At 40.4% G+C, this 20,614-nt stretch overlaps 1 protein-coding gene across 1 annotated transcript in view; it reads right to left on the reverse strand.

The window, feature by feature from the left end:
• Positions 1–19,432, reverse strand: part of cerkl (ceramide kinase-like) — a gene marked incomplete in the record, with an annotated part of 27,269 nt that extends 7,837 nt beyond the window's left edge. Inside the window, 5 exon segments of the mRNA XM_062402058.1 lie at positions 2,763–2,826; positions 3,835–3,963; positions 12,604–12,834; positions 18,429–18,538; positions 19,083–19,432. Coding sequence (XP_062258042.1) covers positions 2,763–2,826; positions 3,835–3,963; positions 12,604–12,834; positions 18,429–18,538; positions 19,083–19,255 — 707 coding nt within the window.
• Positions 19,433–20,614: the final 1,182 nt, after the last annotated feature.

Raw genomic sequence — 20,614 nt, forward strand, 5'->3', positions numbered from 1 at the left:
GAACACCTTTGCAAACGGTTAGGTACAATTGCCTTCAGTTAGCCCAATTACCAATTGAATATATATTGTTGGTCAAAACTGACTGTCGCTTGTCAGTCAAGTGGTTGTTCTCTGCAGAACATGTTGGCATCATTTCCTTGTGTACATCATCACCTGCACAATAGTTCACTCCACTGTCAAAATCGTACAGGCACATAATACCATGAAAAACATCATGGTATATACTGTAATAAGGATATCTTTGACCATCGGCTTAATTTTCAGGTGCAACTAGAACTTTAGTAATCAAGGTTTCACACATCTGATCACCAATCACACAGTAAGTTTACAGTTTTTCTCAATTGCTGTGGCTCATTTCACGAAACAGAAATGACATTCTCAGAGCTCTAAGTGCAATTGGCAAAATAGCCCATATGGTTCAGCACAACTACAGATCACCTTCAAAAGGTCATATCTCACTATACCAAATTTTTGTTTTGATGTGCTTATTGTTTGACAGTATATTGTGCTGTACACATTTTCTGTTACTGTAACCATGATGTATGGCAGTATGAGTTCAATAAACATATTTTATGTGAAACCTTGAATAAATCTTTTTTCTGTTTGATACACATAATATTCTGGAAAGAAAACATCTACTGTAACCATTCAGTGACCATTCAAGGACTGAGCCAAGATTGAAATGTGCACATGAGGGATATTTCTATGGTCCACTGCCATACTGATAAAAAAAAATAAACATTTTGAACTGTAGTGTTTAAACAATGCCAAAGGATTATTGTTGTTATTTTTATATAGGGATGTTATTTTGGCAAATGTATTTAAAGCTTTGAGAATGTCCTGCTTTTTCTGAGAGATGAGCCACAGCAATCTAGAAGGAAATTTTCATTTTGGGGGCACTGAGTATTTATAAGAGAAAATGATTTGGTTTTGAAACTTGAGTTAACTGTTTTGGGTGAGATATGACCTTTTGAAGGAGATCTATGTAGTTGTGCTGAACCATATGGGCTATTTTGCCAATTGCACTTAGAGCTCTGAGAATGTCATTTCTGTTTCGTGAAATGAGCCAAAGCAATGGAGAAAAACTGTAAGTGTGAGGAGAAGAGACTCCGCCCCCTCCCCCTCCTCCTGTGTCCGGGATTACCTGAAGCTCCGGTCGCCACGGTGACAGCCAGCCTAATTGGCAAATGTAGGTTTCAACCAAATCCTCACCAGAGCAGACTCACACACACACACACGGTCACACACACACACGCACACACGCACACACACACACACACACACACACACACACACAAACACACACACACACACACACACAGGCACACACACAGAGAGCAGCTAGTTTAGCAACGCTGAGCTAATCTTCTCTAAGCACATTAATCTTTAGGAGGGCTGAGCACAAAAGCTGCTTACACACACACACACATTCACACACACACACACACTGTTTTCATGACTTCATAGGACATTACATTGAATGAAATTTCTTTGGGGGAAACATGCTGGAACCAGCGATATGCAGAACCCTAACCTTAATATAAACCTTAACCTTAAAAATGTCTTTACCTTAAAATGTAGTGGTTTAGGATATAGAGAGGGTTCTTTTTTGTCCCCTGGAGGAAGACAAGTCCCCATAATGCGACTATATAAACAGATTCAGGTCCCGGGCAACATGAGTAATACCTGAAGCACAGACACATGCACACATAGACAAACAAAAGCCAAAACACGCATGGACCAGCTCATATACGTAAGAGTCATGGGAGTTTCATCAGTTTTTTGTGTTCGTATTTGTTTCTGTTTTTTTTGTATCAGGTGCTTAAAATGTTATTTTTACCTGTTTTGGTATGTTAGCTCAGTTTGAAATCAGGATTTGACCTCACCTATTTGTTTACCTGTGCGTTTGTGTGTTTGTATGTGTGTAATCAGTCTGGGACGGTTTATTTCAGTGTCAGCCTCTGACAGTAAACGGCTGTTTTATTTATCTTGTCTCGTTCTGGCTGTTATGGGAAGAATGATGACACAGTTTGAATGTAAACTTAATGCAGTCTCTCTTGATCTCACATTTAAAACTGAAGCTTCATTCAGCTTAAACATATTAGACTTTATTTTACACTGTAAAGGGACCTGGTTTCTTATATTTTCTCTCAAAAGTTATAACAACACTGGAGTAGGTTTGGAGGAAATTCCAACTCACTAAATCATAACATGCCACCATTGTTTTTTTTTATATATATAACTGGTTTAACTTTTAGGCTGCTGGCTATTTTTCTAATGAAAGCAAAAGTCGATTTTAAGCCTAATTATTAGAGGCCAACTGATGTGGATTTTTTGCTGCTGATGCTGATACTGATATTAGGGTATACAAACTTACTTATTGCAAGATAAGTAAGTAACCAAGTAATTAGAATTTTTTAAACAGTGATTGTTAATGAACTTTTAAGATAAAGATGTTGAGGCTTGTTTTAAACATAAACTTTATTACAAATTAACCATGAGCAAAAATAAATACACAATTAAATGAATAAAATAGAACTTGAAATTAGATAATAGCATAAATATAATGCTTTCTGCGTGAATCTTTTCTACATTGTTCATTCTGTAAAATAAAAGTTTTCGTATCTGCACATATCAGTATTGTTAAACAAATAAATAAATGCCAATACTGAAGTCAGTTGTGCTCTAATAATTTTCACATTTTATTTTCAGAATCCATTTTAAAATCACAGAAGAGAGACAAAGGATGAGATAAAACTAACCCATCATATTCATCCAGCTTGCATTCCTTCATCACTGAGAGAGCATGACCCTTTCTCTCTGTCACTAGAGAGAGAGAGAGAGAGAGAAAGAGAGAGAAAAACAGATGGAGAGACATTGAGACGGACAGAGACAGAGTGTTCATGCATGTGTGTGGTCACATGTACACTAGTGTGTGTTCAATGGCTGCCAAAAAAAAGTCGGACAACGGATATCACACCATCTGCTGACAGGAGAGGAGGAGGAGAGGAGGCCAATATAAGAGTGGTGTGGGTTGGAAACGAGAGGAGAGAAAAATAAAGGAGGAGATAAGAGGAGAGGAGAAGAGAAGAGGAAACATAGAAAGGGAAAAAATAGGGAAAGACAAAGACAGGAGCCAGACAGATGAACTGAAGGTGAACAAATGGAAAACCGAAGAAAGAGAGAAAGGCATAGAGGATTAATAGGAGACGAGATGCGAGGAAAACAAGGGGGGGAAAAATTGAGGATATAACTAGAGTAAAGTAGTAGAACAAGGAAGGAAAGGAAAGGAAAAGAGATTGAAATAAGGGAGGAAGCAAAGAGATAATACACAGAAAGGAAAGGAGAAGCTGAGAGGATGAAATGAGAAATGAGAAAACAAGGGGGGAAAGAAAAGGAAAAGAGGGGATGAGACAGGATGGGAAAGGAAAGGAGACAGCGGGAGATGAAAAAAGGAAACGAGAAGAGGAACAGGGTCGTCTCCCTCTGTTACAACAGATGGGCTTGGCTTCGCCCTCTGTATCAGGTTACCTAGCGACCAGGGACTGCCATTAACGCTGACCTTTGGACCTCCTCTACTCACACACACACACACACTCACACGCACACACACACTTACACACACTGATTCCCCATCTTCTGTGATACCGATAAAGACGGGATCTAACTGTTCACTGTTGAAATTTACACAATCATTTTGCCATGACACGTCTGAGCTGTAGCAATGCATGAGATTCATCCACCACTGTCAGTGTGAGGTATAAAATAACAATCAATACCCTCTATTTGTTGTAAAACTGATCAGTAGACAAATACACAGGGGGATGGACTGACCCGTGATGTCAGTGCGGACGTCGGCCATCTTGAAGAGCGGAGCCACGTGTTCTCTGTAGATGTGCACAGACTCCTTCTTGTGGCTGCTAGGGTTGATGAAGACCTTCAGGTACCTGGGACGACTGAACCCTGCACACACCAGACACACACACACCAGACACACACACACACGCACACACACACACACAAACACACACACACACACACACACACACACACACACACACACACAAACACAAACAGTTTATAGCTGACTGGTGAATTAAATACTGAATGTCTATGAGAGAGTAATTAATGGGATCAGTTCTTCTGTTTTATTACCTACCCCACAGAGGTTGTGTTTTTGTTTTAAAAGTCTGACTGTTAGCAGAATAACACAAAACCTACAGGGCAGATTACCAGGACACTTGATGGAGGGATTCGGTATGGGTTAAGGAAGAAGCCATTTTATTCTGATGTTGATCCAGGAATTTGTTTTAACTTTCTCTACAGTATATCCGACAGAATTCATTCATTCAATCTATGGTGGAAGCTGTGTTGTATGTGCACTAACATCACTCTCCTAAGATTCCAAGTGACAAGCACAACTAAAAAGTGAAACCCAGGAGGATTATGTGCCACATGAGGGTACACACACATAGTTCAAACTATGAGGTCTTGAGTGTCTGCGTGGTTGTTAACTGCTTTATGGTTGATAGCGCTTCAAACTGCTTTATAACGCAGCAACAGAGCCAATCACTGAGTTACAGATATATTGTGTTATTAGGCGAAATTTGTGGTTCATTATTATGATACTGTGGCAGGACAAATTAGAATTGATGGAAATCACTGCATTGACATGGTGAGATCAGGGTAAGCTTTTCTAAATCAGGTTCTGCCATCTCTCTAGGAGGCTACTAGCTTTTAATGTTCAACTGTAGTTTTCTATAGTTTCATTTCCCATAATTTATTTAGTTCCAGCTTCTCAAATTGTCTGTATTAATGATTGTAAATTGATTATATTCTTGTTTCGATTTGTTGTTTCGGCCTTATAAGTCTGCGAAAGTGTGACAAGCTTTCTCGTGATTTGTGCAACAGTTAAAACCCAAGTTGTTAATGTATTTAATGAAACAACAACAATCAACACATGTTCTCACAGAGTCTTTAGTTTGCATTTGTCACATATATTTTAACACCTGGACGAATAAATAGTAGAATGTAATGTGAAGATGTTATAACATCTGGATGAGGCCTGTTTGAAGGAAAATATCCAGAATATCAGTTGCAGTTCTGGAAGATAGTGTGTGTGTGAGGTTACATGGTATTGACTCCTAACTACAGTAACACACTCACACACACTCTAACCCCCTGTACAGCCCATCATTAGGCAGATTTAGAGACCGCATTATAAATCCCAATAGACCAGGACAGATCAATAAACACACGCACGCACACACTAGCTCCATTATCCAGCTCATTACAATAATCTGCTCCCAAAAGGCCATGACCTCGCCCTGTTAATGACCCTGCACGCACGCACGTACACACACACACACACACACACACACACACACACACACACACACACACACACACACTGCACCCCCTGCCATAACCTCACCCCACGGATCTGACTGGGCTCTCAGGAGTTCCAGTGAAGAGCAGCTACCCAACACCCCCACCACTCCTCTCTCTACGGGACCCCCACCATTACCAGAAGCTCCACCCCTCTGGTGTATCCCAAAAACTGACACCAAAGAATGATTCCAGTAAGAGCCCAAAGTACTACAGCATTTACTCATTAAAACGTTTGTGATCAAGGACCTAGGATGACCTTGGGGCTTGTGATGGCAACTTTGACCTTGTCAATAGGTTCCCAAGGCAGCACCAGGAACCAGGACCCCACTGATGTACCTCAGATCATTAACTATACCCCTGATAAACACTGAATTAAAACCACTAAAAAAGCTGTTTCATGACTGAAAGAAAAGTGTACATTCTCAATCCTGATGCTGATAGTAACCCCCCCTACCCCCCCCTCACCTCTCTGTTTCTCTGCATGATTGATGCTCTCTCTCCCTCTCTCTCTCTCTCTCTCTCCCTCTCACACACACACACAGTCTCATAGGACATGATGTCATTGAGTTTGTTGATATTTCTCTCAGAAGAAAAAGCAGAGCCACACAGAGATGCTGAGGGATCAAGTGTCTATCAGATCATCTCCTGGCCTCGGCCAGCGGCCCGTTACTATGGTGCTGCTGAAGCATCACCATGGTAAACAATCCTGGTGTTTCCTGAGCGGTGAACAATGAATGTTATTGAAAAAACAGATTACTTTGGTTCAGACTCCATCAATAAAGACATTTAAGTTTGTGTGTTTTCAGCGTCTGTAGTAAGAACATTGAGTGTTTGACCTCCTGTGAGATGTACGTGTGCTGCACAAACTAATAAAAAACTCATAAAAACACTGAATATGAAGAGAGACAGGAGGGCATGTCACTATGGATAGAGTTACTGACTTTACAGACACCAGTTAATATGTAACTCACAGACACAAACACACACTGGGTTAGACAAATATTACATTACATTACATTACATTTCATTTAGCTGACGCTTTTATCCAAAGCGACTTACAATAAGTGCATTCAAACCCGAGGGTACATACCAAGGACGACAAGAATCAAGAAAGTACAATTTCTTTAAATAAAGCAAAACTACAAAGTGCTATAAGTAAGTGCCATTTAAGTGCTACTAAAGTGTTAGTTTCAAAAAGTTGTTAGTGTGTGTTATTTTTTTTATTTTTTTTTTTTTTAATTCAAGGTAAAGTCGGAAAAGGTATGTTTTTAGTTTTCGGCGGAAGATGTGTAGACTTTCTGATGTCTGGATGTCAATGGGGAGCTCATTCCACCATTTAGGAGCCAGGACGGAAAACAGTCGTGTTTTTGATGAGTGTTTAGCTCGCAGTGAGGGAGCAACGAGCTGATTGGCCGAAGCAGAGCGGAGTGAACGGGGTGGGGTGTAACGTTTGACCATGTCCTGGATGTAGACTGGACCGGATCCGTTCACAGCATGGTACGCAAGTACTAGTGTTTTGAACCGGATGCGAGCAGCCACTGGTAACCAGTGAAGGGAGCGGAGGAGAGGAGTAGTGTGAGTGAATTTAGGTTGGTTAAAAAACAGTCGAGCTGCTGCATTCTGGATGAGCTGCAAAGGTCGGATGGCAGTAGCAGGTAGACCTGCCAGGAGGGAGTTACAGTAATCTAGACGTGAGATGACCAGAGCCTGGACCAGAACCTGCACCGCCTTCTGAGTGAGAAGGGGGCGTATTCTCCTGATGTTGTACAGCATGAATCTACAGGACCGTGTTGTTGCAGTAATGTTGGCAGTAAGGGAGAGTTGGCTGTCGAGTGTTACGCCCAGGTTCCTAGCCGTCTGAGTGGGGGTTAACACAGAGTTTTCAAAGTTAATAGTCAGGTCGTGGATGGGAGAGTCTTTCCCTGGAAGGAAAAGAAGTTCAGTTTTGTCAAGGTTAATCTTCAGGTGGTGTTGAGACATCCACTGAGAGATGTCGGTCAGACAGGCAGTGATTCGTGCTGCTACCTGTGTTTCTGATCGGGGAAAAGACAGGATTAGTTGGGTGTCATTGGCATAGCTATGGTAGGAAAAGCCGTGTGAGTGAATGACAGAGCCGAGGGAGTTGGTGTACAAAGAGAAGAGGAGAGGACCTAGGACAGAACCTTGAGGGACCCCAGTAGTGAGGGGACAAGGTTCAGACACAGACCCTCTCCAAGTTACCCTATAAGTGCGTTCATTGAGGTAGGAAGAGAGCAGGGAGAGAGCAGAGCCTGAGACACCGAGGTCCTGAAGGGAGGAAATAAGGATCTGGTTGTTCACTGTGTCGAATGCAGCAGAGAGGTCTAGAAGGATGAGGACAGAGGAGAGAGAGGCTGCTCTAGCAGTGTGAAGCTGCTGAGAGACAGCAAGGAGGGCAGTCTCAGTTGAGTGACCTGCCTTGAAACCAGACTGGTGAGGGTCAAGAAGATTATTGTGGTTAAGATAGGAGGAAAGTTGATTAAAGATAGCACGCTCAAGAATTTTGGAAACAAAGGAAAGGAGAGAGACAGGTCTGTAGTTATTTACTTCAGACAGGTCCAGGGTGGGTTTCTTCAGGAGAGGATTTACTCTTGCCTCCTTCAGAGAATTAGGGAAACAGCCAGTTGACAGGGAAGTGTTGATTAGATGGGTAAGAAAAGGAAGAAGGTCAGGAGCAATAGACTGGAGAATGTGAGAAGGGATGGGGTCAAGGGGGCAGGTGGTCGGGCGGGCGGAGGTAACCAAGGTCAGAACTTGATTGGGAGACAGGGGGGTGAAAGAGGAGAGCGAAGGGGATGAAGATGAAGTTGTTGGAAGTGTGGTTATAGAAGGAGGATCAGAAAATGAAGAGCGTATGTCATCTATCTTTTTGGTAAAGTAGTTGACAAAGTGGCTTGGTAGAAGAGAGGAAGGAGGAGGGGGACTGGGAAGGTTGAGGAGGTTGGAAAAGATGGAGAAGAGTTTTTTGGGATTAGAAAATGAGGCTTGAATTGCAGTTTGGTAAAAAGTGCTTTTGGCTGTGGAAATAGAGGCAGAAAAAGAGGAGAGAAGAGACTGATAAGCTAGCAGGTCGTCCAGGTGTTTAGATTTCCGCCATTTCCTTTCTGATACTCGCATAGTGGCTCTGACGGCACGCACCGAGTCAGACAACCACGGAGCTGGGAGGGACTTGCGGACCTGTCGTGACGTAAGAGGACAGAGAGAGTCAAGAGAGGAGGACAGAGTAGAAAGGAGAATGTCAGTGGCAGAGTTAGGATGCATGAGTGAGAAAGAGTCAGTGGAAGGGAGGGCTGATAGAACAGAGGGAACGAATGTTGCGACGGACAGGTACAGACTCTGTTGATGTGTTAAGGTTGTCAGATTGAGATAATGGGAGAGAGTAAGAGATAAAGAAGTGGTCGGAGACATGAAGTGGGGGTACAGTGAGGTTAGATGTTGAGCAGTTTCTGGTGAAAATATAGTCCAGGTGGTTACCGGCTTTGTGAGTAGGAGGGGAAGGACTGAGTGAGAGAGCGAAAGAAGACAGTAAAAGTAAAAGGTCAGGTGACTTGTCTGTCTGGATGTTAAAGTCACCCAGAAGGATAAGTGCAGGGCCATTTTCTGGGAAGTTTGACAGGAGGACGTCTAATTCCTCCAGAAAGTCTCCCAAAGAACCTGGTGGACGGTAGAGGACAACAATAGTTAATTGTACCGGTTGAGTAACATTTACAGCGTGAAATTCAAAAGATGTTGGGGTAAAGATTGGAAGCGAGTAGAGAGAAAAACTCCATTTGTGTGAAATGAGTAAACCTGTACCGCCACCCCTACCAGTGGGTCCAGGTGTGTGGGTGAAGGAAAAGGCAGTGGAGAGGGCAGCTGGGGTGGATGTGTTGTCCGGTGTAATCCAGGTCTCAGTGAGAGCAAGGAAGTCAATAGGCACATTGAAAAACCTCTGTAATCTGACTTCTCATTTATTTTCTGCTTGAGGCTAGCAGCTCAAGATACGAGTCGTACAACTACAACTAGTAGTCAACAACTATTACTACGACTGGTGTAGGCACCTGAATCTCAAATGGAACAGTTGACAGTCAAGTTGCATTATGGGCATTTTAGGCAACAGGTTTTTGAAAAGGAGATGTGAGAGAAAAAATATATCTGGTAATATCTGCTGTATCCATTTTGATCCATGTATGAAAACGGTGACTCTGACAATGCATAAAAGCACATTATAGAGATATTATAATATTGGACATAGGTATGAATTCCCAGTAAGAAAGATTGTTTCACTCCACCGATTCAAAACCGATGAACTTCAAAATCTTGCTCAAAAGTACGTGTGAAAATGTGTTACAGCTGAATAATTGATAAGTTGACTAACAGATAAACAAGGCTTGTTTTTAAATGTTCTTGTTACAACACATTAATCAAGTAATTCAATTAGGTAGAGTTTAGAAATAACAACACATAAATCAAAAGAACTCAATAGTCCGGACAAGCTCTGCCTGTCTGTCCGTTTGCCCTGTGAGTTCCGCTGCCGCCACCGCCACTGACCTGTCAGTCTGTTGTGCTGTTAAGCAAGTGCAGTCAGTCCATACAGCCGTTTGAGTGTGTGTATGGAAACAGACTCTATACAGTGTCGCTGCTTGCCTTTTGTCACTCTGACTGCCATTCACCCTCTGCACAGTGTAATGCAGCTGCTTCCCACAAGCAAACAGCACAGAATAACGCTCTGGAGACAGGAAGGGTCTGCTCCCTGCTCGCCATTGTGCGGCTGAATGTTCGGACCCCGAGGTTAAGAAGTGGCAGTGGACTGCCCGCTTCGCAACGCCACGATTCACAAAACAATACGCTTTTCATACTGACCTCTGGCTGGAAAATAGGCTTAATGTCCACACGGCAGCAGAGCGACCGAGTGTGTGTGTTTACCTTCCACTCACACACAGAGACTCCTCCGCCGCAGTGTGCAAAGTCACAAAATCACAAAAGCCGTCACAGTTTGATGTGCAGTGTGACCATGTGAGCTGACACGCGACCTGTGAGCCATTCATGTGTGTGTGCGTGTGTGTGTGGGAGGCCACAGAAAAACACTTAAAGAAGTTGTGACTTTGCTGCAGGGCCTCATGGGTAATCTGGTTTGATGGACAGACAGACGGACGGACAGACAGGTGACCGGCGATAATGTGTCAGACCGATGCCATGGTGACAGGAGGATGGTGGCGTGTGTGCGTGACCTTTGACCTCTTCATTTGTGGAGGGCTTGTAACGTCTCTGTCCAAGCTGACATCACTGGATGAACATAGAAAACCTGAATTGTAATGTGTGTGTGTGTGTGTGTGTCTGAGTGTGTGAGGGTTAAATCCATACACCACTCAAACATTTCTATTGTGTGTAAAGTGTCAGCCAGGCGACGCCCACTACAGTGCACCTGGGAAACCAGCGTCTGGGAACTTCAGCCTTCTGCAGCATCCAGAACTATATTAAACATGTCCTGTGAGGACGTGGTCATGGTGGTGTCAATGAGGTTGAAGTTATGTTAATTCATACAACTTTATTTTTTACAGGAAACCGGATGAATCAACAAACACCATCACTTCATTGATGACAAATGACACTGAGGGAAATCTATTAAGTTGACGCCCTATCTCACACTGTTAAAGAAAGTGAAAAGAAATCCTAGCCCTCATCTGGATAGGAACTGAAATCTAATTAGCTCTTTCACAACCTATACCACAAGTTTCATGCTGTTCTGTACAGTAGGGCAGAGGTGAAAACACCCTCCCTTGCGGGGGTAATAAAGATTTTTAGTAACTTTTGATACATTCAGAAATCAAGCTTCTGATCAAGCTATGTATTCCAAAAGATATTGTGTAGTTAGAAACTACATGTATTTTGATGTTGAAAAATGATACATGTCGCTTAAAAGGATGTCATCTTTGATGATCCTATAAACTGATCGCGAAACAGAAGATGGTTTTATGTTTTCTTCCACTGAGTAGTAATTGCCTCTTATTTTACCATCCAGGTAGGTAACGTCTTTGAAACAAAAGAAAGGCTTGTCCCTGGGACATTTTTTTTACATACCTGGGGGGCAGCTTGTGTACAGCCTTTTGCTACCCTCATGCCTAACTCTATTGTTTAAATGTCCACATACTTTTGGCCTTGCAGTATATTAAGTCAGGGTTCCAAGTCCCTGCACAGTGTCGCTCAACCTGAATTTAAGTGAACGCCACACAAATCTGATTATACAGACAGTTTTTTAGCTAATCTCTCTTGCAGACGACATGATTCAGCAGCTGATGGTGTGTGTGCATCTCTTTGTTCCACTGGATTAGAAGATTAGCAGCTCTCCTGTCTGATATAACTGTGACTCACCTCCTTAAACTAAGTGATGAACAAACTGATAGAAAACAATGAAATTATAATCTGGAGCTAACACCACATCAGTCTGACGTGGAGCTAAGCGATGTTTGAAGAAATCCACAGACGTTTCAGAATAAACATTTAAAAATGTAAGTCTCAGCAAATTACAATCTATTGCGCTATTATCACTATTTTATCTGCATTATATTTCAGATCAGATAAATCCAACCCTGTTTGTGTCTTTCTGATGGTCAGTTTAATAAATAAAATAGCAGACAGATGGTGCTAATAGTAACGCTATTACTACATCACACTTGTGAGTGTGTGTGTCTGTGTGTGAGTAATCATCTGACAGTATGACGCTCACAGCAGTCCTGAGTCATGTTTCCATTGTATCTCAGGTCTTATATAACACAGACAAGCTCTAAACACCAATGATCTTCACGGCTCATAAGAGCTTTGCTCTGATGAGGAACCCAATTCAAGATAATGATCCACCAAAAAGATTTGAGCAATTATACATAAACAGTTTTTTGGAACTTCATTCCGTATATTCAATATGTTCTCTGGCTGTGTAATGTTTTATAGTTAGTGCACGATGCAGACATAGGTCTTTCAATTATTTATAGGAATTGGTCTTCAAAACATGTAAATTACTTTAGTTTTCAATACTTTAAATTCATTCTTTGGACATAATAATAATAATTATTATTATTATTATTATAATTCCTCTCAGTTTTTTTCTCAGGTCTAAATGTCGTCAAGTCTATTCGGGTTATGTTCGGCTGTCCTATTGGTTTGTCTTGGATCGTAAGTACCTCTCCTTCATACTGATTGCCTGACTGTGTGTCTTACCTGTGAGCAGCTCCCTCAGGGTGTTGTACCAGGTTTGTGTGTGTTCAGTGGAGGCGTTGTTGAGGTGAAGCGTGTCCACCTCCAGCTTCCTCCCTGTCCTCTTGCAGCAGAAGAGGGCCACGCCGAGCACGGCTCCCCCAGACTCCTGGCCTGCTGCTCGCCGCCGCTTCACCTTCACTGCATAAACGTCCTGCAGCAGCAGCACACCTGGCTGTGTTACACATGGCTCACCTAGAGGGGGAGGGAAAAAGAGTTAACACACAGCACATAAACACAATATGAACCTGACTTTACAAATAATGTGTTTTAATGATCTGTGCAAACTTGTTTGAAAAGATGGCTCCATTTGTTTCAAACAATTATCAGATTTTTAACAGAAGACAGATATTAAGCTGTAGAGGACATGTCAATAAATCTTTTTTTATTTATTTTCTATATAAGACATATTTCTGTCTTATGAAACAGAGATGTCTGCACAATCATATATGTTATGTTATATGTTATGTATTATTCTATTTGTAGTGCATTGTATTTTTAAGTATTTAGTACTATAAGTTTAATTATCAAGGCTGATTGTGATTAGACATCCTTGTTTGGTATGTTTTGTTTTATGCAAAAGATTTGGTTTTGGACCCATTTTCTTTTGTCATATATTTTTTACGTCTGTTCCTATCATTGTCACTATTACCACTGTTAGGCATTTGGTTTTGCACAGATATAAATTAATATTATATTTGACTCATTTAAAAGGTCTGTGTTATGAATTTTGTGGATGATATTATCTGTTCACCATGACTCATGGTGCAAAGGGGAAGTGTTTACATTACTTTGTCCACCCTCCTTGTCAATCATAGTAGAATGTGAATGTAGCGTGTTGCTGCTGATGGTTCATCCGTGTTCACATTATTAAATATATTAATCACTAATCCATTCATCAGAGAGGAATTTGCTAACACAGTGAAGCAGAGTTATTGCTGACCCATGTCCTGTTTTCAACAAATTCATTCATGAAGGAAACAAAAAATAATTAACTTGGTTTATTCGCAGCCTCTAATATGTTAGAATTTGCCAACTTTTCTATTGGACATGGATTCTGGAAACTTATGATGCCCCTTTTTTTTTACTTCATACATTTCATTATTAATCTATATTAATAATGTGTTTTATAGCCTGTCTCTTATAAATGGTCTTAAAATCACATGCCCATGTAAAACTGTTTTTTCTTCCTAATGTGATTCCATGTAAATGATAGGGGACAACCTTCACAGTCCATGTGTTCAAAAGTGAATGTAAAGCTGATATAGGGCTTCAACAGCCTTGGTTAGTGAAAACAAGAGGACTTCTTCCTGTTGTGCTTCAATGGAGGGACAAACGCATGTCACAGCAGGTGGACAAACATCTGTGCAGGAAAAAACTAACTTAATAATCATATAAATTAATCACATTTAATCATTATAAATGTTTCAATCCATCCAGATTTGTTAGATTATTTGTCTGTCCAGATGTTTTTAAAATTAGAAAATAATATTAAACATGGTATGTGATATGTCACTAAACTAACGCGTTATGTTTGGTTAATTCTTTCAAAGCTGATCAGCGCAGCCTGTTGAATCTCATCTGAAAAACATGATCATTTCTAATTTATTTATAGTTAATACTGGTCTGACAAATTAATGAACAGTGACCAAAGGGACTGAAATTATAAGTGAAGGCAGTATTTAGGTAAAGTAATTTAATGGGTACCACTTCCCTTAATTATCATCTCTGAGCAGTACAATGTTATGTTAGCAGAGATAAGGAGGACATTTTCAGTATTTTTCAACAATTTAACGCTTACCTATGAAGACTTATTTCATCATAGTGCACTTATGATTAGTGTGTGTGTGTGTGTGTGTATATCATAATTCAGTGTTTATACAACTGCCTCTACTTATGGGTGTCCACATGAGGAGAAATAGCTGTTTAGAAATGCAGAAATATAATAATTACAGTTTAGCTGCTTCCGCACACAGAGGATCAGATTCATCAGAAAATAATTATATTTGATGACGGCTGATTAACCCCTCCTATCTATGAAAAACGCGCCTGCTGTTATCAAATATCACATAACCACCCATCCCGCGTCTGCCCGCAGAGGCCAACGTCCATATGTCAGTGTCAGAGTCTGTTGTTGTTGCTTCTTTCTCTACTCATTGTGTTGATATAGTATTGTAAATAATAAAAGATATGCTCAGCTTTTTGTGTATACATCCCATCAGATTAATTGATTATTTATTTAAGCCTCGGAAAACACATTGAGGAATAAGACCCTCATTTACAATTGTGCCGAGGGTACAATAAAGAGTAAAACATTGAGAAATAAATAAATAAGAATAGAATAAATAAATATGCATATATACATACAGCAATACAAAGTAAAAGGTCACAAATCAACCCTGACGATTCAATAAATATTATAATACTATGGTTAAGCTTAACCCAACTAACAGTTACAATCACTGCAGGAGAAGCCAGCCCTACATGAAACAAGACTCGAGAACTCCTTTAATGAAACAAACGAGGCAAATTTTAACGATTTTTGGACCTCATTCCAGATGTAGAGTGCCTTATAGCAGAAAGCCGTCTTCCCCAAGTTAGTGTTAACAGGATAGACCACTGCCGGTTTCGATGATATTCAGGTTTACCGTGGAGCATTGGCTTAAGGAGTGATCGATGTATTTTAGACAGACAGAGACACTAGTTACGCAGCAAGTCTGTAACGTTTAAAAAGAACAAATTATATTTTCTCTACTTTTCTTATTAGTTCATTTCTGATTAAGTGAATCTACGAGGACAGACCAAATAAAAAAAAATTAAATAGCATTACAGAACAAACTTTTCCTTAAACAGACCACAAATATACACCTATCAACCCTTGATGTAAAACAGTCACCTCTTTTACTATTGATTTATTTCTATTGGCACTGCCTTTTAATTCAGTTGTTTTTTTAGCTTTTTAGTTGTGTAATTTCCCGTTGAATCAAATGTATTATTGCTGAAAAAATAAACAACTACATTAAAAACATAGGTTCAAAAATGCAACACAAGCTGTTGGTTATTATGTTATTATGATGAACAACAGCCACATTATGATCCCGAGAAAGACATCTCTAGCAGCTACGTGTTCTATTTTCGATGCAAATATCTCACTGTTTATGCTGAGTGGGCAGTGTACAGTGGGTTTATTCGAGTTTGTCTGATGAAAACATGTGTAACAGAAGAGATCCAAAAAATAAATGTGACTTTAAACCAAAAATCTGGGGCTAAGAGAGAGAGAGAAATGTGAAATGTTACATCAAGCTCATTGAGAATGACTCTCATCCGAGTTGACAGAACCTACAGAAGTGCTGCACGAAACACACACACAGACACACACAGACACACACAGACACACACACAGTGTTGCCTATCACAGGTATAGGAGATGAGTTTCCCATCAAGCCCTCTCCAACCCACTGTGCCTACACATGCAAACACACACACCAACACACGTGTGTGGAGACAATTATTCATAATACATCATAATTAATTCCCAGTCCCTTTGCCTAAACCTTCCCATCATTACTAAATGCCTAACCCCAATACTACCCTGTAGTTTCAAACCTAAGCTTTAACCATCAAACAGCTAACTAACGTTGTGAGGACCAAAATAATACCAACACTACGTAAGATCTATTGCTATTACTGGTCTTCACAGGGATAGAAGTACAAGTACACAAACACACCACATGCAGTGGCAGTCAAGTCTCATGGTGACCAGGCCATGTGGCTGACTGTGGGAGTTATGGATAGTTCGATTTTTTACACACACACACACACACACACACACACACACACACACACACACACACACACACACACACACACACACACACACACACACACACACACACACACACACACACACACACACACACACACACACACACACACAAACAAACACACACACACACACACACACACACACACACACACACACACTTCATTTTCACTGATCGTGTATTGGCTTTAAACTGATCAGTTATCGTTCCTTCACACTTTTCACTGGTAATAAATATTCCTGAGATCCTTCAATGTCCAAAGGAAAAAAAGAGCATGTCAGTTCCACACTTGTACTAAACCTGGATGTTACATTTGCTGAAAGATAGAATACAGTCTAATTGGACATGATGTTCCACAATGCAAAGCACAAAGGAGCTAGAGATGCTTGGCAGCTTATGGAATGGCCACGAGTTCAACTTTGAAATCATATTTTGTCCATAATTTATATAATAAATGAGGTTCAGTACTATAGTACTACAAAATACTGTGTCTGTCTGACAGCTCAGGTCTCGCCTCTCAGACAGACAAACAGGCCAGTGGGTGAGACGGTGAATTCATGTGTAGAAATAAACAACAACAGCTGATCCATTTATATAGAAATATATAATCAACACACACACACAGCATGCTGACAGGCTGACTGTGCAAGTGTGTGTTAATCTCCTCACACTGAGAGACTCTAATAACCCCCCACGGGCCGAACCAACTGCTCTCTATACTACAGCCAACACACACACACACACAATTCTGGCTTAATGACATTAGTTTGGATGAAATACAACATAACAGATTGAGGCACGCGGACACACACGCAAACGCACACGCACACACACACACACACACACACACACACACACACACACACACACACACACACACACACACACACACAGTGTTGCCTATCACAGGTAGTGGAGATGGTTTCCCATCAAGCCCCCTCCAACCACACAGTATTTACACCTTCACCCTGCTTCACCAACCAGTTCTGTATGAATGGATTTCAACCAAAAACTAACCCGCACAATAATATAACCACAACATTACTGAACAGAAGACTATTTAGATTTACATGATTTGTCACACTGTATATTCTAAACTGTACAAAGATTCTTTATAACCCAATTACAAATTAAAAATTAAATCTTTGCATCTTCAAACATTTGTGGTTTTGTTTTAGCTTATTGAGGATGTAGCATGAAATCAAGCTTCTGTAATACGCTTTGTAGAAAATTCTTTCTGCTGACGTTTCCTATGATCGGAGCAGTAGTAAGTGATCATGTATGAGATACTGCTCGAGGGATGTTATATTGGTGGAGTTAATCATGCATTCATGTCATAAATGATATATTCATCTCTATAACTTGAGAGAAAAATTAACAGTGTTTAGTACCAGTTTGAATGTATTAATATCTGTATTGACATTGTTGATGCTGGCACGGTGTAAGCTAACTTGCTTATAGATTGAAACCAAATTTGTCAGGGTTAGGGTCTTACCCTATAAATAAATACTGACACAACAAATAAATTCATCAATTGACAATTTCTAGCATCATAATCCTCGTTTCTTTTCTTGCTCAATATTGTCATCTCTTCTGCCTCAGATGACACTTTACTGAGTTTAAATGTTCCACATCTACACTTTTCTGTGTAGTGCATATGGTGTTGGCTGCTTTAACACAGCAGGTCTGACATGGAAACTGTGATAGAATCACATCAGGGAACCAACACTGTTTTTTTTTTTTTTTTTTTTTTTTTTAAATCTTTCCAACCTCTAATAAAGAGCCATGAGGAGCGGGCAAACTGTCCCCTGCAGTGGATGTGTGCGTCCAGATGTCAAGTTTCAGGTGGTCTCAACATGAGAGAACTTCTCCATTACACAACCAGCTGCCGCAGTCTGCCACACCCACAGTCTGTCTGCCTGTTTGCGATGATCACCAAGACTACCCGTCGCTGTGGGTACTGACCTGTGGGGGTCTCAGGCGTGATGGGGGTCCAGCTCAGTCTGGTTCGGGTGAGCAGGACGTCGTGACTCTTCTTCCCCAGTCTGAAGATCCCACGCAGCACGACACATTCACTGACACACACAAACACACACACCAATCAGAGGTCATTTACAAACATTTATCAATTAAGCAAGTCATACTAAAAATGATGGCAGCAACTGATTTTCATTATAAATTCAACAACCCATTATTTTCTCAGATAACCAATTATTTATTTTGTCTATAAACTGTCAGAAGATAATAAAAGATCCCACTTATTAAAACACCTGTTGGCCAATCGTATAATGTAACAACATCCTGCCTATATAAAACACTGCTGTTATTTTGGTAAGGTTCTGAAAGTATCTTACACAAACTTGTTAAAACAACTATGTTGGTTCCTGTTATACCAGAGCAACTACACATTACTTCACCATCACTCTATTTTTCTGCTGATTACTTATTGTCACCTTCATTCAGTCACTGAAAATACTTGTCACTTATAGCTTCTGACTTCAATGCTTTTACTTTGAAGGAGTCGTGAAGTTGTAGTCTCATGCCGCTCATGACAACTTGTATGACCCTCCTCTGTGGTTCTGTGTAGAACTTGGAGAACCTGAGGAGAACCTTACTTACCTGTGCTCTTTTTCTTCCTCTTCCTCCACCGGCTGCTCCTCTTCCTCTTCCTCTTCTTCCCGTCTCTCCCTCGGCTTCTTCTTCTTCTTCTTCTCGCTCCGTTTGTCTGTCTTCTTCTTCTTCTTCTTCGAGCTGTCTCTCTGCTGGCTCAGCTTCTCCTCGGGCTCCGACATGATTGTTAACAAACAAACAAACAAACTCCCCTCAGGTAAACAAAGCGGCAGCTGAAGGGGCAGTGAGCTAATAAACCAAACTCATCCCCCGGCAGGTTAGGGTTTATTTCCGGGGTCTGGTCGCTATGGAGACGTCGCGGCATCAGCCTGACCGTGGAGACGGCTCGGGCATGCGGCAGACGGGTGGCGCGTTCCCGTTAAGATGCGGGCGCGCGCACACCTTGAGTCACCCTTCCATCGGATTATGATTGATAATCGATCAAATATGGTGACAGAGGTATTCAGATCATTTACTCAAAGTAAAACTACTAATACCAGCCTGTGTGAATATTATGTTACAGGCAAAAGTACTGCATTGACCATACAACAGAACATTTACTTGAAGTAAACCCATAAACCTCATGTTGACTATATTTAATTTTCCTTTTTTTCCCCTTTTAATTATTGTAAGCAGTAATAAGGAGAATAATACTGTTTTAAGTGAAAACCAGTATTTTTTTTAAAAAAATGGATAACGTTTAATGATTTAATCTACATATACGAAAAGGAGCGAAAAGAAGAACAAATTTATTCAATCTCAGCCCTCCTCCTTAAGTCATTAATTAAGAATTATTTTATACTTAATCCATATAAAACTGTCATTCACATCACAATAACTCTGAGCCTTTAATATTGTCTATATTACATGTTTATTTGAACAAATCTTACAAATATTATGCAACTTTTCTGCTGAGTAAACAGTGAACACTTTTTTAATATATCAAGCATAAAATAATTTAGTTTAAATAAAACTTTCTTTAATTTTACCCATGAACATCTTAAAACAGTAACATTGGCATTGAAATTCCAACCAAACGTCAAAGCTTGATTTAAAAAATACTGTATCCTTTGATCAAACAACTCAAACTGTCTCTTAAAATGTACCATTTTTCTTGTTTTTATTCATGGGTTATGTTGAGTTTGGTTCAATCTTTTAGGCAACCAATTTTCTGTGAACATTTGATGAAAACTTTACACTACCAAACATCAGACAATGTTAGCAACTAGCAGGGGAATGTGGTGGAGTATTTAGCAGCTAAAGAGTAGGATATCAACTTCAGGAGATGGTGGAGACCAAAACAGAGCTAAAAAAGAGTAAGCATTGGACTTATATATCATGTGGGTACAAATCAGGTTATCTCACATCAAAAGTCCACATCTTCTCCTTGCATGCAATCAGTCTCTTGCTAACAGTGAACTTTGATGTGCATTATACTGCCTTCAGGATTTAAACCAACAAAAGTGCCTTAAACTAATGAACCGATCAAACTTTCAACTTCATTGTGGCAACATGATGATGTCAGTTCATACCATTTCATC

Source organism: Platichthys flesus, chromosome 13 (genome assembly GCF_949316205.1).
Source record: "Platichthys flesus chromosome 13, fPlaFle2.1, whole genome shotgun sequence".
In the NCBI taxonomy this organism is placed as follows: domain Eukaryota; kingdom Metazoa; phylum Chordata; class Actinopteri; order Pleuronectiformes; family Pleuronectidae; genus Platichthys; species Platichthys flesus.